Here is a 25,106-nt window from a genome sequence, read left to right as displayed (position 1 = left end):
ATGACGTCGTATCATCCGCAACATCGATTCGACGTGTTTTTTAGTAGCATTGACCAACTCACGGACGCTCTGCAACACATTCTGAACGCTTTAGAAATCCCTGCCTTGTTTTTAGATAGTGACTTCACGAGCAGTTTAACTAAATATTACACCTCTATATGCAGCCGTTAACGTGAAGTTTAGATAGAAAGTTGGTTTCCTCTGTCATCCAGTTTTCAAAACTCGCCCCCTCTTTGCGTGGCGCGTATACTGAGAGAGGTTTAGAAATGGCTATTCGTCAGGTACCTTAGTCGTCAGATAAAAGTCATCAAACATTCGAAGGGAAACGATGCATGACAAAAAGCAGGCCAAGCATGGTCGCGTAGCATATAGAGTTCGGCCAGTCATGTGCGTCATTACTGAATGTCAAAAGAGTAAAAAAAAATAAAGCTTGGGCGTGATAATCTCCAAAGTGAGGCTTCACTGAGAGGGCCATTGAGGATGGGCTTAGCTTTACGCGTGGTACGAATCACGAGAGAAAGAAAGGTACGAAGGGGGAGAAGAGTAAATTTTCATTCCCATCCCACCACTTCTAAAAAACGCATCTGAAAACTACTTTCTGTAAGACATTCATCAAGCAATATCCTGCAACATTGAATGTATATCGTATATTGTTAAACAACACTCAAGGGTTCTACTAAAGTGTAATGGCGCAAAGGAACAAACACAGAAAGAAACAGGGAGAGCAAGAGCGCCTCTTTCTGTCTCTGTGTTTTCCTGTGTATGTTCCCTTGCGCCATTTAACTTCGTGATGAACCAACTAGCCCTACAGAAAGTACTTCTAGGTTATACTAAGCCAATAGTTGTAACATTTTTGAGCGAGCAGAATTGTTTTCTCCGCATCTAAATGCAGCCCCTAAGGTCAGAATGAAATAAAATTTGCTCCTCAAGGGTTGCGAACAGAAAAACAAATCGCAGTGTACGAGAAAATTCTGTCGATTATAGTGCAAACGGATATAAGTGCTAAAAGAAATGATGGGAATATTAGACATCTGATGCTATGAAATCTGCGACATCAGTCAGATTTGCCTTCAATGATGAATACTTTTAGACAAATGCACGCTTCTATTCTAGCCTGATTCTTTAAGAAGAGGGTACCGCCTTAAGAGGGCACCGCCGGCGTTCTTGTCGCGGGAATGTGTCTGGGACGCTTCCGGCGCCGGAGCATGAGGCAGCTTTCTGGGTTCCCTTTCTTAGCCGAGTTCGGAGCTTCATGGATTGCACCCAGTTTTCTATTCTTTCTTCTGTCTTGTAGCGGCATAAGAATCGCTCTGACCGGCATGTGCAGAGGAAATACTATAATGTGAAAGCGAAGACCTCCTCCGTAGTCTGCGATGGCGAAGTCTGCCTTAAGAGCATGACCTGACTGGACACTTGCGAGGGTGAAGCATGCCTGACGTCATATGAATTATATCGCTCTTCAGCTGCAGAGCAACAAAGGAATAACCAATTTCGGGTAAAATGGTGAAAAATGTGGTCCTCTTAACGCTATGGACACTCTCATGCAGTTTTAAGAGAAGCGAAGCAGTTGAAAGGCACATAAGGCCGAATATTCCGTACAAATTCTTGCATACAACTGGCGTCAGAAGTGCACACAATACGGTTCGGCGTACTTTTCGAGTGTCGGCATTGAAAAGTGGTCGGAGGAGTTTTTACCAAAAACTTGGAAGGAAACTACTGAGCTGCTGAATGCCTGATAAAATATAGTAAACCTATCATCGGTAAATTTTATTTCCAAAGCACGGTCTGTTTGCTTTGTCACCGTCCGTTATAAGGTCCTAAAAATATAAGCCGCTTTCTTCTTTCACTCCTTCCTTTATCCCTTCCTTACGGCGCTTTTCGGGTGTCCACCGAGATAGGTCAGACAGTTACTGCGCCCTTTCCTTTCCGCAGAAAACAATATTGTAGGCAAAAAAAGTATTGAGGTCGTATAATGTGTAAACAGACACTGAGAAAAACTATCGATATAACTTTTGTTCGTGGGAAATTACATTTTATGAGTTACTCTGGTTATGTTGACGTTTGTCTAAAAGCAAAACAACCAATTATTTGCTTGCAAAACTGCGTTTAAAAATTTTCCCACTATTGAGATGAAACTAGTAAGATCTACACCAAAAGCTTGAGGGCCTTCTCAACCACACTCTTAAAGAAGAAAATGCAATAGCATATAGATTGCCTGCTGTGTTGTCTACAATGAGGGCGTTATGTTCTTTATTCGATTTTCCCGCCAAAACTGCGGTTTTGAACCGGCTTCATTACTCTTATATGGTATGCATGAGTCATCACCTTAGAAAGTTCAAGTAGCTTTTGGTGACCGCTTGGAAGTGAATGGTGCTGTATCCTAGCCTATGTGATCTACGACCAACGATTGATGACGCAAAGTAGTTTTCTTGCGAAACTGACCTCTGATGGCGAAACCTGCATTTAATTGCTTTTATTACTTCAACAAAGCTTCGTTCTCAGCGCAAGTAGCCACTTTGTCCTTACACTGAGGTGATTTATCGGTGCAGGCTAACTCGTCCTCATTATTCTTTTAATAAAGGTGGCCAAAATTTTCGGACAGTTTGTCAGTTCTAACGCTCATTCGTAGCAATCTTATGTGCAAGGAACTGAGTTCAGAAGAGAGAAACTGAATGACGCACCATAGATTCACTTCGAATTCCAGCCATCTGTCTACATAAACAGCTTGCTCATTATGACGAGGAGTTCCTGCATTATGGTCCACGCTGTAGTCACACTAGTTAGGCATTCAAAAAGTTTTATACGTATCGCATCAATTTCTTCCCAGCGCAACTTCTCCTTGACGTAGGTTGCTTCCCATAAGTTTTCGTCTTGCGTGCAGCCACGCCTTCCCCCTGTGCAGCATGTTGGTTCGATACTTATACCTCATTTTGGTCATTGGGCCTGAGAAACTCTGATCGTCAACCAGGGGGCTGTGGAGCTTGAGACGATTTGTTTCACTTCCGCCTGCACTTCTAGGCTTCACTTTTCTTTGCGATCCAAGGGCTCTTCTGCAGCCTTAAGCGGACGAGTGGGCAGTTTCACTTGCTATACTCTGCATGCCATGAATCACTGTCCGTATTTTATTTCGGCCTAAAAATATTATCAATTCCAGGTTCTCTGTTACTGCAAAGTTCGCAGCCTTTTCCTTCTATAGTCTTTATTCGCGGCTACTTCAAAACAGAGTCCTACCTTTTCAAGCTTTTTGAATGGCAGTAGCCGACACTAATATTTGTGTCGGGGTGAAATGCGTGTGCAGCTTGCAACAAAATATGACAAGGGACAACATTGTACTGTGGTATCGCATGAGAAGATAGCTGCTAAGTATACGGCCGCTGATAAGCCCACAGCAAACTGTAGCTATGGTTCCCTCCCAAGAAAAGCACCTCTGCTCCTTTCGGCGAAATTAGGTGCAATGCACAGCCAGAAATCGAAAGAAATCAAGTATAACCTCAAAATAATTGTTAGGACGGGAGAGATGTTATAGGAAGGGGGGGGGGGGGGGGGCGTGTTTTACAGATTTAACGCTCTCTCCGGCATATACATAGCCTCGGAGGAACGTAATAAGTGGCCCGGATCATCGCTAGAAGACCTTCGATGCAATGAAATTGTCTTTGACAGAGGAAGGCTTTATTTTGACATTTCCTTTTGCGCGAAGTGCAGCATTTTTCCAAACGGCTTCTGACTGAGCGCGTGAGAACATGCTACCTCTTCCCACGCTTCCACTGGTGCCGTGTGCAGTCCCGCGTCTGTCATCCGACTGGTGTCACTACAAGAATTTCCGCACGCGGCTCGCCCTGTCGCTGACTGTCTTGTTCTGTGCTTGGTAGGCTAAGGGGAGAATGTGCGGGCCGCAGCCGAAACAGGAAGGCTCGGGTGGCGGCTGCAGCGGTGTCTGTCATCGCGCCACCAGCATCACGTATCGTGGCGCCGGCAGGTACGGGCGACTTCCTGCCAGAGGACGCCGTCTGCCTCCCTTGCGATGCCGCTGATCAGGGCGCCCAAGAAGTGGGCGCCTGCACAGTGGCGCTGTGGACGGCCTGAATGAGAGTCTTTGTTCTTGAATTCTTAGCGTCCTGTTGATTTGTTCAGAAGAAATGTAAAGCGCTGGAGCACGTTGAAATGGCATGGGCATAAAAAAAAATGATGCCCATTTTTTAGTAGCGTGAGGTGTCGAGCTGTTATGTCACCGGGTATTATTTTGTAAAGTACCCACCCAATATCTATGTTCATTCTCAAAAGATGTACTGCACATCTCTACGGAATAAAATTTTTTGATTGATATGAATAAACACACTTTAGCCTCACATATTTACGATCCTTCCCCATGCGAAGCTTTGTAAAGTCCATGGATTCCCTCTAGCCATCTCATATTTGTGTTTTCCCAGGCAGAAACGAATTTCTAGAAAATGAGGCTTGTTTCCTTGCGACAGCCGCCCAGCCACTTTTTCTCAAGACTCTCTTAACAATAAGCGCACCTTTTCTTCAGTTCTACAAGGGCGTGAGAGAAAAAGTGCAGAAAGACTGGGTGCGCTCTGCGCTCCCAGCGAAATTGGAAAAAGACCCCCGCCTATTATTTAATTTATTTGCTTTTCGGCCGTGCCCCGAGCCTTAGATTTCGTTGAGCTGCTACAAACTGCAGGAAGTTTACTGCACTTTAATTTTTTAAGTAAAACTAAACACCACTACCCATCAGCAAAAACATGTAAATTATAGAATTCTTGGAGGTATATGTGCACAAGAAACCAATTACTTCAGAGCAGTGCATGAATCTGGGGTTTATTCTTTTTCTTTATATTGACTGATAATTTATCAAGTAAGCCAAAAAAAATTCTGGAGTATTGTCAATGTTCATGAAAATGGGAATATTGCCCTTAAGAACCAGTATTATGTGCCCATTCATCTCGCCGACCGTCCTAAAATGTTCGACATATTCTTGCTTAGCATCTCTCCAGCCTGGCTAAAATTTTCGTTCACTGTTTCCAGTTTAAATGGATCCTGCAAGGATTGTAAAATATATTTGCTCATTGAAAATATCGGCACTGTGTCGCCTCACCCTCTCCCCCCTTTCCTCGCTCCTTTGCTTAGAATCGCTCTGGCAAGTGATTCCCTGAGAACAAGCTAGGAGGCAGGTTGGCCACATAGGTCACATGACCTTGCAGCATCACCCCAAGCTGCCCACCTGACAGCAAGCAAACTGTCCACCGTCTCAAGTGGAAGTTAAATTAATGATTGATCGCTCGAGAAGAGCAACGTAGGCCACACAAGGCCCACCGCTGGCACCACCTGCCATCGCAGGTCAGTGCCGCATCACTTAACGGACCCACCACTGCGGCCCGAGGGATATGAGGACTCCCAGGCATCTGTGAATGTAAAGTGGAGAATGACTGATTAAGCACATATCGGCATTAACCCATTAGGCTACCCTTAGTCATACCCTTAAGGCGGTGCTTAAGTGTACCCTTCAATTTTTGAAGCACATTTGGAGCATCCCTCTTAAATTTTACATATGCCAGCCGCATAGCTATCTTCTTTTTCTTTCTCTCCTAGTCTCCACTTTGCTGGAATTTAGAGCAACACCATTTATGGCGAGAGTGCTAAAGCGTTATCCGCTCATTTATGAAGAGCTAAGTCTGTTGTCTTAAAAACACCTATAGAGACTCGCAACCGCAAACACACACAACTTGTCTTGAAAAAGCCGTAATTTTCAAAAAATCAAAACATTCATGCCGTTTCCAGCATGCTTTTGACCAAGGACCCAAAGCCGTTGCATAGAAATGTCGCTGTCAGCTTTTATATGCTCCATGGGACCATACCACGCTATATCTCCGGCCACACATATCGATAATCCCTGAAATGTGTTGCAGTAGTTCTTGCGATGATCATATGATCCTAATTATCTTCCAATGATATCTTTTTGTCTGTTTCCGAGGGAAATGACTGCGCGAAATATAATCATGAATAGAGGTGGCAATGTTAAGTTTAAACGGGGTGATAATTCTAGGATATCAGAACTTGCGCAGAATTTCTAATGAATAACAATACGCGAGAACTGCAACATTGCTTCGGCTGGCGCGCCAAGTAAAAGGCGCGAAAAAGAATAGGTATGCTTGCTACCCAAAATACTCTAACGCTTCATATTTCTTCCTCACATTACCAGTACAGCAAGGAGAAGTTAAAGAAGGGAGACAGATCTTTGTGGGCGATGTCCTCAGCCAGGACTCCGAGGCACCCTAGCGTGCGGTAAAGTCTCTTGATAATATCAAAGTACTGCCACTCTTAGAACTTCGCGGCCGCTGCGCGGCCTCCTCGCTTCCTCCTCGCCTCTGCAGTGCCGGGCCGCAGGCATTGGCTGCACGCCGGGTTTCGCTCCACGCTGATTGGTTTTTGCTTGTGTTTTTGCTTGTGACGTTGTTTTTGGTTTGCGCCATTTTTCACCTAGCCTCGGCGCAGCTGACGTAGCAAGCATTGGTTTTTTTGCTGTGCGCTCGCGTTATGTCGCGCTGCTGTGCATTAAATGGCAGTAGTATGCGTTGAGGACGGCTTCGCCGTTTTTACGATCCCAAGCGGAAAGCGCGATGGCTTGTGGAGGAAGCAGGGGCTTCACAACACTCTCAGAAAGGATTTCGTTCCGACAACAAACAGCGTAGCACCAGCGTGGCTATTGATTTGTACTGTAAACAGCATGCATTTGAATAGATGAGCTTGAGCGTACCTTTCCTGAACATGGTAGAAGTCGTTTTCTTTTTTTCTTTTTTACCGAAACACAAACAGTGCCTTACAGATGAGTTGTTTCACTCTTGTTCGCTATCTGCATCCCTTACATGAAGGGATAATCAGTCCTAGCTATTCCACGTCGTACTTCTCCTATTGTTGCATTTGATTTGAATACCGCGGTCATGTATTAGTGGATGATGATTGCAATTTGCTTTTGGCTGAGTTACAAACTCAGTTGACACAGTCGCAAAGTGATCGCGGATGCTTCAAGTTTATATCTAGTACTATGTAGACGCCAGGAGTTTTCCTCTCAGGTTGTGAAAGCATTTCTGTCCCTTTTAAGGCGTGATTCACAAAGAAAACGGCGCGCAATACGGGGAAAAAACAGAAACACACACGACAGGACAAGCGCAAATGTCGTGTTTATTTCTATTTTGCCCTGTATTTCGCGCCGTTTTTTGTGAATCATGAACCAACTAGCCAAACTAGAGTTCTGCTTTTGGTGCGAAAGCACTAATTCGGAGACTGCTATGCCGAGCAAAATCTTTCTTGCTTACTTGTAAAGCAGCTGCATAGCAAAAGTTGCATAGGAACGCTATAACATTTAGCCAAGCGTAGTCATGACACTTTGCCTATTCTTGATAGACACAGCCAGGGTCAGTCATGACCCGACCATGACTTGAACTTGGCCTTTGGTGGCCTGGGCCACCCGCAAACTTCGGCACTATTCATCCAAAAATTGACCTTGGCCAAATTGTACCAAAAATGATATACACGTATAATAAAACACGCCTAGTTGGATGGGTACACCGAAATTAGAACCGAGCCATCCCCAGAATTTGGCATAGGTCACCCGAAAATCGACTGAAGCAAAATTAGACCAATATTGATATCGAAGTAAAATGCACCACACCCAGTTCGATGGTCGCTCGAAATTTGGGCCGGGCCACTCCTAAAATTCAGTAATCAGTGCACAATGGCCTGCAGTTTAGGTCCTCTCATTCATTAGTTACTTTTCGCTAAAAGGATTCGATAATTAGGTGCCAAAATTTAGTCATTTACTACCTCAAGTTCAAGTACTGTTAATTTGATTACAAACTCGAAATTTTTGGTTAAGTCACAAATTACTATTCACTTTTTAGCGGTCACTAGTTAGGTAATATTATTTGGTAATTTATTACGTCGAGCTAAATTAATGTTAATTTGTCACTCGATCATTTATGGTCATTCTGATAACTAATTACTTCTCACTAATTAGGAGATGGTAATTTGGTGCCACTATTTATTCCTTTACTACCTCGAGTTGAGGTACTGTTCTTTTGATTACATTCAGAGCATTTTGCACATTTAATTCACTCATTACTTCTCACAAATTAGGGGTCGGTAATTAGGTACTATCATTTGATCCTTTAATACGGAGCATTTTTAGGCATTTTTTTCACTAATTAAGGGTCACAACTTTGACTTCTCTAATTGAAGTACTAATAATTTAATAAACCTTCAGCGCATTGTAGTTCTGGCCGGATTTATTCACCAATGACACTTGAAAATTAACGGCCACTAATTAGCAGTCACTACTCATTCACTCATTACCTATGCACTGTTAATCAGTGCTGCTGTTATGCTTCTCTCCTATGCATCACATCACACTCGCCATGGTACCACCGCACTCATCCAACGTCATTAAACGCGCGCCGCCGGTTTTTCCGCTCGATGGTTCATAAAACAATTTCGTATTAAAATTTAGGAGTTCATGTGTGCCAGCTCCCATTATTGCGGTCTATGACTGGTTGCCGGCGTCACTGGCACTGTCCCGTATGACAGTCTGTCACATGGTTCATATGCAATTCACTAGAGCCGCGTTCACATTAGAAAACCGAACACATGGCGTTGCTCTGCACTCGCGACGATTGTATGCGTGCCAAAGATAATACAAGCGCTTTATGTGCCCGCACGGACCCAACAGATCCTAAAGCATAGCTATTGCCAGCGGCAGTACTAAGTTCGAAACACGCACTTCAACACCTTAATTCGTGGTACAGAGAGTTTATGAAGTGTCAAATGCACAAAGAGATTTGTTTCGCATAAGAACGCTCTATTCAGACGGCATAAACAGAAAGGAAAACTACGCTAAAAGTAACTTACAGCAGTACTAAGGCTTTACCACCATCTATGAGGACTTGCTAACTCAGTGAGGCCCACTGCCAGCCCCAAAACGCGCCAGAATTCAATGCTGCGGATGGCCTACGGGCGCCTGGACGGAAAACGCTGTGTGCAGCGTTGGGAGCCGGCGCTCAAGGAGAAACGAGGAGGAAAACGCCGCACGTAGGAGAGTGTTGACACTTCATATTATAAAGCACGGGCGGTCTCGAGGAGGGCGCGCGCACTTTCATACGGCCTTCCCATTCTCCGCGGAAAATATGCGTTTTTTTCCTGGATTTACGCCACCCGCCGCCGCTAGAGGCGCGACGGCCCTACCGCTGGCCCCATTCCTGCATCTGCGGCGGAGCGCTGAGGCCCGCTGGTTCGTGGTGACCGTAGCAGCGAAATAAACAAAATGCAGATGCTTGAGCTGCGTATCTTCAACACAGTCCACACATGAGCACACATTCTTCATTACAAACTTTGCTCGAAGAAAGCATTTAAAATGAGGATTCACTCACCCAATCCTCAGAACTATGTCCAGCATTTGTGGTTTTAAATCCAGAAGGAAATACTCTGATCACTTTCTCTCGTATGTCCCCTGGTTCGTGATTAAATGACAGGTTATTACTAAGGGCAAGAGAATGAAAACTCACAGAATGTAGTTTTGCGCTCGTACCGTAAAAATGTACTATACCGCGGAGAAAATTCTATACGACGCGTGAGCCATAAATCTGATTGCGCCGTAACTGGTGGCTTCAGACAATACTTCTAGAGATGAAAGTCAGACTCATGTACAATAACGGTGAACTGTGAGCCCCTTACAAAAATCAATGTTGACTTTGTGTTGAAATTCCAGCAACCCATGTCAACACACACTGTTGAAATTGTGTTGAAAAGGTGGAGAGTTTTGGGTGATTCAGTGTTGACAGCATGTTGAGCCCATGTTGAAAATTGGCACATGAGTTTCTGTTGTGCATGTGTTGAATTAATTCAACACTAACTGCTGTTGATTTTCTGTTGAAGTGATGTTGAAAAGCTAAATGTTGATTATCTGTTGAATTTCGACCAATAAACAAGAAAAAATGTGTACGATCATAAGTTAGCCAGCAGCTAACTTGGCACGTGGCGGCCAGCCAAAGAATGAGGCGCGATGAGCAACGGCAGAGATATGATTTAATGGCAGTTAGGCACGAGCACCATGCCACTGCCAGCCTCGTCATCTTTGTAACACTATCTGGGGCCATGAGCGATTGTTCCGGATCATTGAAGAGTACAAAATGGTGATGAGCTTGAGGGGTGAAAGTAGTGCCACAATGAATAAGCTGGGCGAATGATTCCTGGTCCAGAAAACTTCCAGGCCGCAGTACAGTGCATACTGTACAGCGATCACTACTACCTCGTGCCTTTCTAGCTATCGGCAGCCAGGACTAGGTCTTCCCATGTCCACAGCTACCCATAAGCTCATGGCTCTCGGAATCTCCAATACCGTGAGCGAACTGATCGAAGCAACCCTCACCGCCCAGTATGAGCGGCTCACTCACACACGCTGGCCGAGCGGTACTGCAGCAAGTTGGGATCTCCCCGCCGAGATCAGCCCCACGTTACGCTGAACTTACATCGGAATATCGCCTAAATCTCCGCATTCCTCCCATTCCCAAACGGATGCACCCGGAACACCACGCCGAGAGACGGGCCGACCGGGCTCGTCAGTTCGAGAAACGCTTCAGCGGACGTCCGGACGTCACGTATACGGACGCCTCTTACCATCCATCGAGGCCAGCGATGGTGGCGGTAGCTCTCGCCCCTCACCGCAGCTGGCACACAGCCTGCAGCATTCGCAATGCAGAAACAGTCACCACAGCTGAGGAGGTTGCCATTGCGCTCGCGCTAGCCGACCCTAATACCAAAGTCGTCATCAGTGACTCTCAACAGGCTATTCGCAATTACGATGCTGGCCGTATCTCTTGCCAGGCGTTACACATTCTACGTTCTACAGCACCCTCTTCCACATCTCGCTTACTTTTTTGGGCTCCAGCCCACGAGTCGCTCAGCGGAAACGCCCAGGCACACACTCTCGCTCGAGATCTCAGCTGCCGAGCCGAGAGTATGATCAGCCACCCTGCTTCCGCTGACACTAATATCCCACGCGCTTCTCTACTCACCACTTACACGGACATACTCCAGCACTACCGACTCCAAAGGTGCACATATCCTCCCGCACACCGCGATCTAACAAGACGCGAGGCCGTCCAATGGCGCAAACTACAAACTGGCAGCTTCCCACACCCCCTCTTATACAGTAGGATCTTTCCGGAACAGATAGCCCCCATGTGTAAACACTGCTCAACTCCGGCCACACTCATACACATGGTGTGGACTTGTACACATTACAACACAGACAACGCAAACACCCCAGAGACGTGGGAGTCTCTCCTGTGTACTTCCAAGCCAGCAGACCAACGCTGGCTTATCCAGCGCGCGGTGGAGGCCGCGGCATCCCAAAGGATCCCCGCCGACCTCCTCTAAGTCAGCGCAACCGGTCCTTTGACTGGTCCCCTGTTTTTGGGCGCAATAAAAGAGTTTACCTACCTACCAGCCAGGACCTACAGTCAGAGCTGGTGGCAGGCAGGTACACCTCCCCAATGCAATGCCTCATCTCCTACTATGCACCATAGAAATCACCTTGTCCTTCTAAATTTACTACCACCTGTCAGATAAGCACAAGCTTGCCTGACTCATCCCCATTTCCATGAGTTTTGTACAGCTTAAAGCTGTAGTATGTACGTCATGTTAATTTAGCTGCGTCATATCACAATTCACCTCCAGACAGGCTAGTGCACTTTCTAGGTGATGAAGCCAGTGTGTACCTTGGATAAAGTGGGCATGCATTAGTAATTTTTTCGTGCACAGCTGGTTTGAACTATTTTGGATGAAGCAACCATTTTACTGCATCACACTCATTCAACTCGCAAATCTTTCAAGAAGTGATATTTCAGATATCTGCTTAGCTTAGAGACAAGTAGTTCTGTCAGCTGTAGATTATGAGCATATTCTGCGCGTTGTTACTGACCAACAACAAATATAGTTGGATATTCATTTTTTAACAGAAGGCAGGAAATAATAGTTGAACTCATTTCAGTTTATTTTAGTTCCCGTGCAAGGAGTGCTGCCAGGCTGTTTTTTAAATACGCCACATTGACTACAGGAAAATGGTCACACGTGTACCCTGCAAAGATATAAAACAAATCACAATTACAGTGTGCTACATATCAACTGAAACACAAAGTCAATATTATTTGTGTGCACTGCCCTTGATCACCTCATCATACTGGTATGGTATATAGGGTTTACCATCCCAGAACAACACAAGGCTATAAGGGGCGCCGCAGTGGAAGGCTCCAGATTTGAACCACATGGCGTTCTGTGCACTGAAATATGGCCGCCGAGTGCATAACCACTGAGCCACTGCACTGGGGCATGCATGAAATTACATGTGCCGTCAAGAATGAGTCAATATGCCTGTCACTGCTTGCATGATATCAACTGAAACTATTGCCACAACTAGCTGCCTCAACTCTGTGAACATTACCATACTATGCTTACTTTCTCCTTGTACATGAAACTGAAGAGAGTACACTAAAGCATCGGGTTACACACAGAATGTGCACTTCAATACTGTCCGTCTTGAACAGTTTCAGCAATATTAGTTGTTCAGGAAAAGTAAAAGAAAATTCGACATCCACAACCACTGAGAAACAGTAACTGCAAAAAAACAAACTACAATGTTGGGCAGGCTGGGTTATACTAACATAAATGCTAAGTACACAAAAGCAGCAAAAGCAATTAAACTGCACAAGCAGATAAAACTGCCTTCCTAAAGAACCGCTGCCATGCTACTTGTGCATTAATTACAGTTGTGTATAGAACATTCAATTTTATAGCTCTGATTTCCATGGCACTCCACAAAGAAAGCATGTCAGCACAGATGTTTTACTCTGCTTCAAACAAAACAGTCTGCTAAAGAGTCCTATTATTCATACAGTAGCCTGTTTTGGCCTATGGTAACCTTCATAGTGGTAAGGCAGATCTCGCATACCTCACCCAACTGAATGTGCCCATGCTTGCTTCAGCTATTTGCACCAGAAATGAGTCATGAGGACCGAGCTTACAGAACGCTAAATTTCATGAACGCACAGTTTATCTTGTGCCTCCTTAGCAAGTAATAAAGTGCAGTAACCGACGAGTAATTCGGAGTTCGATGAGGCACTGTCAGTTACCCCATAGAAGCGCATACGTATTCACGACGGATATTTTGGACTTTCAAAGTCCGAAAGTTTGATTTTTCAGACTAATTTCAGTCGCCTGCGGGCCAAAATCGGCCATCTTATTGGCTTTTTGCTGGCGCAAAAGGCGCCATCTTGGATTGAAGTGGATTTACTCTGCAGTTGGATTGGCTTGAAATACTTTTGGTACCTCATTTTTGCCAGTAGAGGTCCCTGCGATCTCTGACACTTAGGTGGCAGTCGGATAGTCATCGCCGTACTTGCTTTTGTTGCCAAAATTCTCGGGGGCAGTTATCGCTTGTCTCATACGTTGAAAATTAAAAACTGGTTGTTGGGGGATGGAAGTGGCGCAATATCTGTCTCACACCTCGGTGGACACCTGAACCGTGCATTAAGAGAAGGGATGAAGAAGGGACTAAGAGAACAATGAGGTGCCATAGTGGAGGGCTCCGGAGTAATTTCGACTACCTGGGGATCTTTAAACGTGCACTGACATCGCACAACTCAGGGGCGCCTGTGCATTTCGCCTCCATTGAAATGCGGCCGCTGCGGTCGGGTACGAACCCGGGGAATCCGGATTAGTAGCCGAGCTCCCTAACCACTGAGCCACCACAGCGGGTCTCATACAGTCATTCGCCGTTTCGTCACTTGGATTTCTCCGACCGTGTCGACAGAGTGACGCTCCGTCTTCATGAAGTTACATCCATTCGCCATTTTGTGATTGCTTTGAACGAAAAGTGTCTTGTCTTTGAGTGTGTTTGACAAGCGGTGTAGTGCACACTTGGGTTGTGGATAACATGGCCCCGCCAGGTCCGTGAAGGAAGCGCGGGAAGTATTAAGCTAAACGCTGTGACCTTGCTGTCTAGCGTAGACAGTGAAAGCACAACTTTGGCACATATCGTCGGCAGCAAGAGAAATTTTCCGCTTAACTTCTCTTTCGCTGCGAAACACTGCCACCGAGTCGCACTCATGACGCCAAAACAAAGCAGGGAAATAGTGCGAACTGGGGTGCAGTACATGAAAGAGTGCCCGACACTAGGCTCAACAACACTGTCTGAAGAAAACGTGGCCAATGGCGGGGGAAGAATAAACAGACTATGAATGTGGATTCCGCTACACGTTTCGCTGGCCCCTCGTCGACTTGACAAGCGTTGACGACAATGAGAATGGCAGACTACACGTGGAAGGCCGCCATCGCGCACTGCTGTGAAGCTGACCCCCCCAAAAGAAAAAATTAGCAGGTAACTCGCACCCTCACTTATTAAAGGCGTTTTTTAAAATTTCGGTGCAGGTTATACGCGAGCAAATGCGGCACGTGCCAGCACTTTCTCATGGTGCAGCGTCTGTTTTTAAGGTATGCATTGGGTGACTGATAAAATATGTCAGCCTATTTGCCCACACACTTCCGCCAGCCACGCAAACATCCCCACTCATGTGGTCCCTCCACCTTCGCACATGACTGCACATGCCAGGTTTGGTGTTTTCAGCATACCATGTGGGCTAAGATATCTGCCAGCACACTTTTCTGGTAGAAATAATATAATAAACAACCATGAGAAATGTTAGCACAAGGCAGTTTGCGGTCTGTGGACCTTGTAGTCTTCACCTATGGAAAAGTTTATGTAGACATAGAAAAGGGGGGTGCCAAGTGCCATAATATGGCACAAAAGCAGTGCTGTCGCCATGGGAGCAACCAATACACACACACTTGCAAGTGCTGTTGTGCTGTGGAATGTTATGTTAATCTGGCGCTAGAAAAATTAGCCTTCTAGGCTGAAGCCATGACAGTACAGCCCATAAAAGAAGTGCACCAAATTTCTGAGCAGCGAGGCAGTGGAGTGTTAGAAGGGACTGCTCTAAAGTCTTGCAAGCAGCCGGGTCTCTCTCATAACTTAAAAATCGAACTTAACTACATGGCCTATACTTTCCCTTCAATGCTTTGCTATAGTTTGGCCCTTAATTTTTAAGCAAGCAAGCAGAGAAGAGATGGAACACTCACCTATCACAGCAGACAGCCGAACAGGGTCTAGGGCCTCCTTCACAGGAAGGCCCTTTTGCACGTTATTTTTCATCCCATAGAGGGACTTTCCCCTCAACTCCTCCTCCGTGAACACATTCCGAAGGAGCGCCCTGGCGAATTTCCCAGGGCTGCTTTGACACTGCCGCTCCAACATTTGCAGAATGGTGCGGTAAACCAGTACACCATTCCCAATGTCAACCTGCAAACAGCACAGCAATCAAAGATAAAGGCAAGCAAGCGAATTCAGCTGTTTCAATGGAAATGCTAGATTGCCCGTTATCCTCTGTGCAGTTGGGATGTCAGCAGTTGTTTAAAGCGAGGAAATTACTTAACTGTACTGCAACTGCAAAAATTTTTCGAAAGAGATCCTGCATTAATGGGTTCAATGCGAATTGTAGTGCTGTAATAGCCTAGCGACTAGATGAAGTGCCTGCAAGGAAAGCATGGGCTCTTTCACGTTACCTGAGCATATTGCACTGTATGACCATCTACTTCAGGGGTCCTCAAATTGGATCTATGGTACACCGAGGTATGATGGAGGGCTTTTTGGGGTTTCCTGAGCATCTATTTACATGCATGCCTCTACAATAACCTTTTCAATTGCCAATTTTTTTAGGACTGATCACACTGCAACTGATTAGTGCACAGCCAGTCATAACTTAATTTGGTCATTTCTTCGATACGTGTTTCATAACCTGTTCGTGCTCAGCACTTCGCGGAAAAGATTTGAGGAATTTATGGTTGTAGACGGCTCAGTTGGTATACTAAGGCACCAATGCGTGTCTGATTTAGCATTTCGTCTCCATGCCTTGAGGAAGCAACAAGGATGATTGCACGTGGCTGGCTAAGCGAAAAACATGCATGTGCTGCTGATCACCCGCAGTGCCCTCTTTCTGGCGATTCTCCCTTTCACTGTCCGGTGGGGCGACGGTCTGCAGACATGCAGATATACATTTTAGGACATGCCTCTAATGGGCTCATGCATGAATTCAAGAAGCCGTGATAACTTCTCTATCGAATGCCAGAGAATATTTCAAACGCAGAAGAGTACCTCATTTGTATATTCAAGAGTATGTGCAACGATCATATTTTAGCTCACAAACCTTTGCACATGGCACAACAGGCTGATCTGGCTCCTTTTTGGACTCCAGCATCCTCTCCAGCCGTTTCACCATTTTGGCTGGCACTGCAATGGACAGGGAAAGAAAATTGTTAGCATTCTATTAAAACAGGAAGAATGTGAGCACACCACTCAAAGCCCAGGCAGCAACCCGCAAGTAAGTAGTCTATTTTCCAGTTGTAAACAAAACACACCTATAAACATCTACCATTATAAAAAAGTATGGAATCAGTTAAAAGGGCCCTGAAATGAATTCGATGAGCTTATTCTAGTGCAACATATCTGCAGAGGTGGTCTTTATAAGCATTCAATTCATATTTGAAAGCTGTGCATGAACACTATAATTTGAAATAGTTTTTAAATCTCTGCTCGCAGTACCTCGCAATCGATTAAGGAGACACACCTCATCGTGCGTCCCCCACCCCAATGACATCAGTGGGCAGAGGCGGTGAGGCGTGTCTCCGTAACCGGTTGCAAGCTACTGCGAGCAGATTTTTAAAAAATTATTTCCAAATGATAGGGTCCATGCAGAGCTTCCAAATATGACTCGAATGCCCACAAAGACCACCTCTACAAATCTGGTCCACTAGAATGAGCCCATCAAAATGATATCAGGGGCCCTTTAAAACAAAAACACCGGTTTCTGGGCATGTTAAGGGTAGCCAATGCCTGTTTCGCAGAGCAGGGTTTGTACATTTTCCTTTCCAAAATACACAAATATTCAAGAGGCATTCCTATCGCTGGCCTATATTTTAAATTTACATGAATAAAAATACTGCCACAAGGTTTCGTTTCCTCCTTCAAAAAGCGCAAGGGGCCTAGCATCTAAGCTGTAGCAGCCGCATAGATTCTAGGAAAGTTTATTATCATTAGTAGTGAATATTGCTCGGCAATGTGTGGAACCAAAGGTTTATAGCTACTTAGAATAAAGCTGGAATTCAACCTAGTTCATGTACAAAATGATGAGCCATTTCAGTGGAGTGTACTGTATCAAGGCTCTCTCAAAGATTCTCCAGAAACTGGGTGTTAGGTTGAACACTATCTGTCATCTATACAACTGGCTGACAAACACATTTTTTAAAAATGAAGAAACATCTCCAAGTGCAAAGCCTATCCACAAGCTATCAACTGAAGAACTTTTTGCAAACATTTTCACACAGTTCATATGATGGGCCTTGCTTGAGTCCATGAGATGCCCTAGAGTATATTGCGCATAAATAAAATCTCAAATTGCAAGATATGTCCGAGATGTCGCTCTGCTTAAAAACAAACACAGACGTCTTACATTAAAAATGAATATTGCATTGTTAACCAGCCTGATTAAAACACTCATATCTGAAATGAACACCAAGAAAGAGATTGTTATGACTTGTGCTTACCAGCAAGGAGAAGGAAAAGGAAAGACATGGAAGGTTAATCAGAACAAACCATTTTGCTGTGCTGCACTGTGAGAAAGGAGTGTCGGGGCAATGGTGAAGCAGAAAAAGAAGCAAGAGGAAAATGAAATCAGTAAACAATGTCAGCACAGACATAAGTTTGAAAACTCAGGCAGGCAAATATTTTCGTTAAGCAATAGATATGGCAATACTAACAATGCCCAACGGTGCGTGCTTATAAAGAGACCATCTTGATCTGAAAGTGTTGACAGTTAAAGGCAAAGAATAAACAGTGCTGTAGAAGAGGAAACATTACACCCGCTGAGCACGAACACAGTACAAATGTATGCTTCGGGCATAGAACAGTTGTATCTGTGAAGTGGTGATCAAGAACCAGCAGACTGCACACAGTTATGCTAAGTATTCAGACATGTATGACGTAATGCCTCCAAGCACAAAATGCACGCACTTAATGATTTATTGCAAGAACAGGTTTCATGCCAAAACTAAAATTTCAAGTGCAAGGAATGTGAAGCCATCCCAGAATTCTCACCAGCTATTTTCTCGGCTGCTTCCAGCTGCCTCTTCAAGCTTTAATTTTCATTTCTCAGGCAGGAAATCTTCTCCTGCTGCTCCTTAAGCTGCTGTGCAGCTGATCTACAGCATGGGTGTTCCTGAAGAAGTGGCATGACAATTATTGAAATGTAAAATATTTTAAAAATTGAAGCATATCCTTGTGCAGTTTCAACCACTTCTGGCTGTAGTATACATGCCAGATGTCTTCAGTATTAAAGAAAAAGGTTTGGTTTTTGTAATGATTGCAGTAGTTTACTGCATGACCACTTAAAACTGAATAGCACGCACTTCAGCTGTTCTAATGTCCACATGATATGCGCTACTAGCAAGGGCTACACATTTCTAACATAATGAAACATCCAGCACTGAAAAGTATGAGTATTTCAGATTGCATTTCATTACTGAGGTAGAAAAACTGAATCCACAAGAAAAAAACAACCACTATCAAGGACACAGGCGAATATGAACAATCTGCTTACGTGTGCACTTGTCACAAATAAACAAGCACCATGTGCAAAAAAACTACCTTTATAGTTTAGAAGCCACTTTACTGCTGTTGCATATTCTCATCAAGTACCACATGCATTAAATGAAAAACACTAACTTCAACCAAGACACCAATGGATTAACATGATGCACCATCCGTTAGTTCATAATATGAACACCCACAAGTAATTAGCGCTTCAGGTTTGCCCCTGATTTGGTTTGAGAAGAAAAGAGGAGCACACACTGTGCAATTTGTAGACAAAGGCATGCTTTGGCAGTGGGAAACCTAAAGTTCAGCCATGTTTGTGCACACATATGGAACCACGCCTTGACTCCACCAAAACAAAGGGCAAATATACCAACCAAAATGTAAGGACTATTTCAGCCATTTGACTGGCACTCTTAGAGGTTGTGACCCCTGGCAGCACCCATTACCAGTTAATAGAATGGCAGCAAATAACTTGCGAGTCCATGCTTAGTGACAGTTTTCTTGTTGATTATTAAGCAATTCAGTCATATGTAATGTGAAACTAAAAAAGAACAAATTGATTTGGTTTACTTTGGAGGTACTGCGTACCCAGCCCTTATTTTTCCATCAAATGGGAGTTTAAGGATGAAGCGAAAACCTGCTAGTGGTTTTATGCCATTATACAATACAACTGCCATCTACTCTGCCAGGGTGGCTCGGTAGTTATGGTGCTCGGCTTCTAACCCTAAAGACTAGATATACCGTATGACCTCTCCCACTGCGATTCTACGCTGTTTGTCACCAGTGGCTCAGAGTGGCATTTACAAATGCCTATTCGGACCTCATCACAATGGCAGACTCTCCTGCATGTGAGAACTACGGGTTTGATGAGCGGATCGGGCACCTACTTAGCGACTGCCTACGGTTTGAGTGTGAGTGCACCCTCCCAACCACTTGGACCCTTGTCCTCCACCCCCATAAGCAAGGTTTGTAGTGCACTGCACCTAACATTAATATAAGAGGAAAGCAGTGAAGGCGGTTTTGAAATTTTTAAAGCTCTCACAGTTGAGTTTCTGGCTATAAACTATGCATGCCCCAAAGGAGGACCTTCATTCATTGGCATCAACCGATCTTTATGCCATTATGGTTAATCCATGGCTAATTGCAGTCAACCAACCTCTAGCTCTCAATCCCCAGCAGCCGCAGAGCAACTAACCAAGGCGGCACTCTAAACAACAATGCAGTGGAGAGTCCTAACAATCGCTCGATCCAGACAGGCTGCCATTGGAAACTAAACCTGGCAACATGTAACGCAAAAACCTTAAGAGTGAGGCTAGCCTGGCAGTGTTAGAAGAATTTCCAGGTATTGGATGTCTAGGGTTTAGTGATGTTAGGAGGGCAGATGAAGCATACAAAATGTTAACGGGTGACACCGTACTATGTTGCTGATTAATGTCAAGGAGAGAGCTAGATGTGACATCCCTGGAAACAAAAAGGAATTCTGCAGCCTTAATGAGATGTTGGCAACTATTGTAATTGAGCTTAACGAGAAGGTTGTACCGCCATCAGCATGCTTAACATGAACGCTCGGCAGCATGGCTTGGGCTTGCTTGGACTGATGTCAGCGCTGCGACGCGTCACAATTTTGGTACGACTGTCAGGTCATGAATGACGCCACATGGAGGTCGGCCAGTGGTAGGTTTGTATAGAGGAGCGACATGTATACGATTGTCTGAAGTGGCAGTGCTCGACTTGCTGTACTATAAGGACGCTTGATGACATCACCCTTTTCACTTGCTATCTGTGATTTTCGATACCACCTGCGAGTACACATACGACCCATAAGCTTTTAGTGCAAAAGCAGTTTTGCTCACTAACATCAACCAGGAATTTTGTGATCATTGGATCTTGTGCAGTTTCCTAGCAATAGCGATGATACATCAGGTAAGTTAAAAAGAAATCAAGATAACATCCACCACTGGGAGTCGAACCCGCGGCGAGGTGAACTGATCAGATTTGCAGGCCGCTGCGCGAGAGCACTAGGCTATCACCGCAGCCAAACACACCTCGTGTTAAACTGCAGAACACAGTTATGCCGTGAATTGCACATCTGCAGTGCAAATAGGCTTATAGGGGTTTAACGTCCCAAAGCAACTCAGGCTATGAGAGACGCCGTAGTGAAGGGCTCCGGAAATTTCGACCACCTCGGGTTCTTTAATGTGCACTGACATCGCACAGTACATGGGCCTCTAGCATTTCGCCTCCACCGAAATTTGACCGCCGCGGTCGAGATCGAACCCGCGTCTTTCAGGCCGGCAGCCGAGCGCCATAACCACTAAGCCACCGCGGCGGCTGTTGCAGTGCAAACAGATCAGACAAGCTTAACAGGAGTGTAATATTGTCCCCAGATGTGTCGACGGCCCAGCAAAGCAAAATCATGACCTCTACTCAGTTTTACTGCGTTAAAGAGACTATGGGACTATGCAATGAATAATAAGTCACTTGTAAATGTTTTCAATGCTTAGAAATGATGCTAAGAAGCATTCACACCAAGTACGAGTCTTCGAAACTGAACAGGCAATTTATTATGAATTTTTAAAAACCGTGTTTTTTAAAATTTGCGGGCTGATTGGTGTCCTCGTAGTGACCGATTTTTAAACTTATATCGTGAAAAAAGACGTCACTGTACCCATGACGTCGCCAGGCCACCACACGCTCTCATTCGCTGGAGCCACGGCAGCCACGAAGTCACAGGCACACTTCCGGTAGCCGTGAAAATCGTCTGCTCGTGCCACCGCACGACTCTCTCGGGCAAGCGCGAGCCAGGGCATTGCCTTCGCGCATATGGTTTCAATTTTCCTCTGCCGCCTCCTTCTGTATGGAGTTCCGGAGCCACTCGCAGTGGCTCGTCGAGTCGCTACTGTCGTCACTGGCGTTCAGTCGGTATGGCGTGAACGCATAGGGCTCGATGCCCATCGCGGCCGTAAGAGCGAGCAGTCGCACCTTGAGGTTCCGGTCTATTACTGCTAACTACAACAGACGACAAGCAAAGAAACCCGACGCGCGCCGCAATCACGCCGCCGACGCTGCTGCTGGGGTGCTAGGAGCGACAACCGGAAGTTGCAAAAGGAACGTCAACGGATGACGTATTCATGGGCGGGGCCCAGTCCCAGAGCTGTTTTCTTTATTTTTGTCTGGTGCCCCGCGTGTACGAGTTGAGGGGGGAGAGGAGGAGCGTAATTTTAAATCGTCTATATCTTCGGTGTTATTGATGCTAGCTTAAAAATTCTTGCATTGGGGTGACGAGTGATGAAATGCCTATCTCTCGTCTGATTTATGTAATCTCAATTAATTTATTGCAGTCCCTTGAAAACCCTACAAATTTTATTGCCATATGCCCTGAAATTATTTATTTTCCTGCTGTCTTGCAGGCTAGAAAATGGCAGGCTTTGCACAATGTTTGCTAGGCTAGGGGAATCACACCCTTTACAGAAAATTGAAAATTGATTTCTTGGGGAAAGGAAATGGCCCAGTGTCTGTCTCACATATCAGCAGACACCTGAACAGGACACCTGAACCCTGCCATAAGGGAAGGGATAAAGGAGGGACTAAAAGAAGAAAGGAAGAAACAGGTACCGTAGTGGAGCTTTTAGTCCATTGCAGGTTTTTGTTCAATAATATGATACTTATACAAGTGGTAATACTAGGGTTGAGGTCCATCATATTTTGCACTTTCTACATGCTGAATGGAAAGAATGGTACCCAAATATTAAGGAACCGTGCTGAGTGCGAAAAGGAAACTGCGGATAACCTAGAACATCGCGTAAACGACACTGCAGATTTGGAGACTCCAGACGAGACGTCATTGATGAGTGTTGCCCTGTACAGCAGTCTGTGTTGAAAGGGACACAGGATGAGCGCTCGTCCTGTGTCCCTCTCTTGTCCTCGTTTGTCTCACGCTAAGGCAACCTGGATATCATGAATCACCAACTGGCCTAAAACTCCACTTTATTAAAAGCTTAGTTTGAATCGCATCAACGAGTCTAGCTCAAGACATGTACGTGCAGTTCTTATGCCTTGACACTAGATCTCCAGAGCAGCATGGACTATGCAGGAAGCCGCCCTGCAAAGAACCCTTCGATGCACACTTTGAGGCCAAACTCGAAAGGCATGCAAGACATCGCACACCATGTTGCTTTGCTGAGATAAGCAAACCGCAACATTTTCCGGGTGCACATGAGACTGCAGCCACGACCAAAAAGTGGCAAAACAAGCCTGTCAAGTGGGTGCTCTTCCCCCGCCGGTCAGACACAGGAGTAAGACAAGTCGACCAGTCAAATCGAGCTGCACTCCGGCTGTGGTTAGCTGCCGTAAACATACTGAGATATTATCTCAGCAACAGTGGCCAACGCTCAATGGAACTGGCGTCAGTCCAAGCCATGCTGTCAAGCATTCGTGTTAAGTGTGCCGACAGCAGTGCAGGCAATGAACTTATGGTCGTGAACACAGAAACCTATGGCAGATAGCTACAAACTCTAGTTGTGGCAATGCGCGGTGGCTACTTTTCACAATGTGGCAAAAAGGGTTCTGCTGCCTTGCCTGCTTCTGGCAAACGGAGAAACGCACCTCCCTTTCTACTGTTTTTTAAAGCAATCGCCGTGCATCACCACAAGTAGAGTTCGAGGCTGCTCGGCACGCACTTCAGTGCTCATGCTCATAAATTTCATGACTGCGCAGGTTTACACAGCTATACCCAGACATTATGAGGAGATGTTTGAAAGATTCTAAGGAGACATTGTTAACTATGCCTGGAACCCGACAGGGTCAGTTTAAGCGAAGCAGGAGAGGCCTTTGTTTTGCAGTGGACGTAGCATAGTTAGTCTGATGATAATTTGATCAATGCACACCCCCACACACAAAAACCCCTACCATCAGCAGCAAAATGCAGCATTGTAGATCATGCTATTACAAATGATTAGCAACTCATCGTTGTAGCAGCAAGCGCAGGGGCACCTATGCATCAGCTAGGTTTGGGCTGCTAAGCACATGCAACGAACTACCATCTGCACCAATGCAATAATTGGCAATAGACCTTAACAAAGTCCTGAGCAGTTCGTTACTTTATAGCCCTTGCATGCAGTTGTGTGACCGTTCTTGTGGTCTCTACTTTTTCTCAGGCGTGTACAAACAGCCCAGGCCTGGATGTCCTCTAAAGTATTTGGTTTCCCGCCTTTCCGTCTTTTGCGGCAAAAATTTATAAGACACTATTTAAATACCACACAGAGAAAATAAGCGATGGCCTAGGCAGTAAAGGGTTTACATATGCAACTTCTGCGTGCAGGTTGCGAATGCACGTGGAACAAATTTTTGTTCCCTTGCTCGTCAAGAGGCACAGGAACAAAGTTATTAGTAAACCTGATACAGTAAATTGCCCCGCATTAAAAGCATGTTACAATAACAGCATCTGTGGTGAAATGCCCACAGTTATCCTTGATATTGCGTTCGCCACCGCGCACGCACAAATATTCAAACGGCCCCCCTTGAACTGAAATCGCTTTGAAATGAACGACAGTGCAAAGAACACACGTAACAGCATCATTGATACGCACATTGCACGTGGACATCCCGGCTGACGGTTGGCTGTCCTCCCTCCGCCTGTCCACGCATTCTGGCGCTTCCGCGGCAAGTTTCGCCCTTTTTTTTTCTAGTGAGGCTTGTTTACCTGTCAGAAACAATGCAAATGAACTCCACTACCTGAAAAGGCGTAAACTTGACTAAACACGCAAAAGAAATACAAGTACTCACCTAGGTACAGCAATTCAGCTTTCGCCGGCTGCTCGCCCTCCTTCCAAAAAACGCTCACAACTGAGCCTTTCAATTGTTTGATGGCGCCTTCTTCGGTTAAAAGTCGGATGCCGATGGCAGGGTCCGCGAGGGATTTAACAGGATAAACATCCCACTTAGCTTCCTCCACTCATTTGATCAAAATGTGGCTCATTGTCACGGAGTGGGTAGAAACACGAGGCCTTCCTGTAGCACCTGCTGAACCGACTGGACCGCAAACAGGGCTTGGTGGCTTGGCTTGGATGGTTGGAATTACAGGTGCGGTATTTGGCTGCACTCATGCCTTTTGCCGCTAGGGAAGGGCACCTACGGTTGGTGTGGCGCTACAGTCAACCTGTTGGGCAAGATTGCATTTGCCATTACTTTACTTCAAGCACGCTTCATTACTCAATTTCAAAATAATAAGACAGGAAAAATTCACCGGTAGGCAGTGAGAGGAGAGTAATCATTTATCCTAGCACATGCACTTAACACCGCGTTCGAAAATTGCATACGCGAATGCCAGTAGCGCCGTCATAAATAGCAGACGATG

At 45.3% G+C, this 25,106-nt stretch overlaps 1 protein-coding gene and 1 long non-coding RNA gene across 2 annotated transcripts; both read right to left on the bottom strand.

Moving 5' to 3' along the window:
- Nucleotides 1-12,041: 12,041 nt before the first annotated feature.
- Nucleotides 12,042-18,292, bottom strand: LOC144124922 (uncharacterized). The gene is made up of 5 exons (XM_077657874.1): nucleotides 18,254-18,292; nucleotides 17,704-17,769; nucleotides 16,308-16,390; nucleotides 15,184-15,403; nucleotides 12,042-12,127 (listed from the first exon to the last, which is right to left on the bottom strand). Exons 2-5 carry the CDS (start codon nucleotides 17,729-17,731, stop codon nucleotides 12,042-12,044), a joined length of 417 nt encoding a protein of 138 aa, XP_077514000.1. The 5' UTR covers nucleotides 17,732-17,769; nucleotides 18,254-18,292.
- A 33-nt stretch (nucleotides 18,293-18,325) lies between these two features.
- Nucleotides 18,326-24,614, bottom strand: LOC144103802 (uncharacterized). The gene is made up of 3 exons (XR_013308324.1): nucleotides 24,536-24,614; nucleotides 24,340-24,452; nucleotides 18,326-18,374 (listed from the first exon to the last, which is right to left on the bottom strand). It is a non-coding gene; the product is annotated as an uncharacterized LOC144103802 (long non-coding RNA).
- Between the last annotated feature and the right edge of the window lie 492 nt (nucleotides 24,615-25,106).

This window comes from Amblyomma americanum, chromosome 1 (genome assembly GCF_052857255.1).
Source record: "Amblyomma americanum isolate KBUSLIRL-KWMA chromosome 1, ASM5285725v1, whole genome shotgun sequence".
In the NCBI taxonomy this organism is placed as follows: Eukaryota; Metazoa; Arthropoda; class Arachnida; order Ixodida; family Ixodidae; genus Amblyomma; species Amblyomma americanum.
The sequence above is the reverse complement of the archived record's forward strand: the minus strand, read 5'-3'. Positions and strand labels throughout refer to the sequence as shown.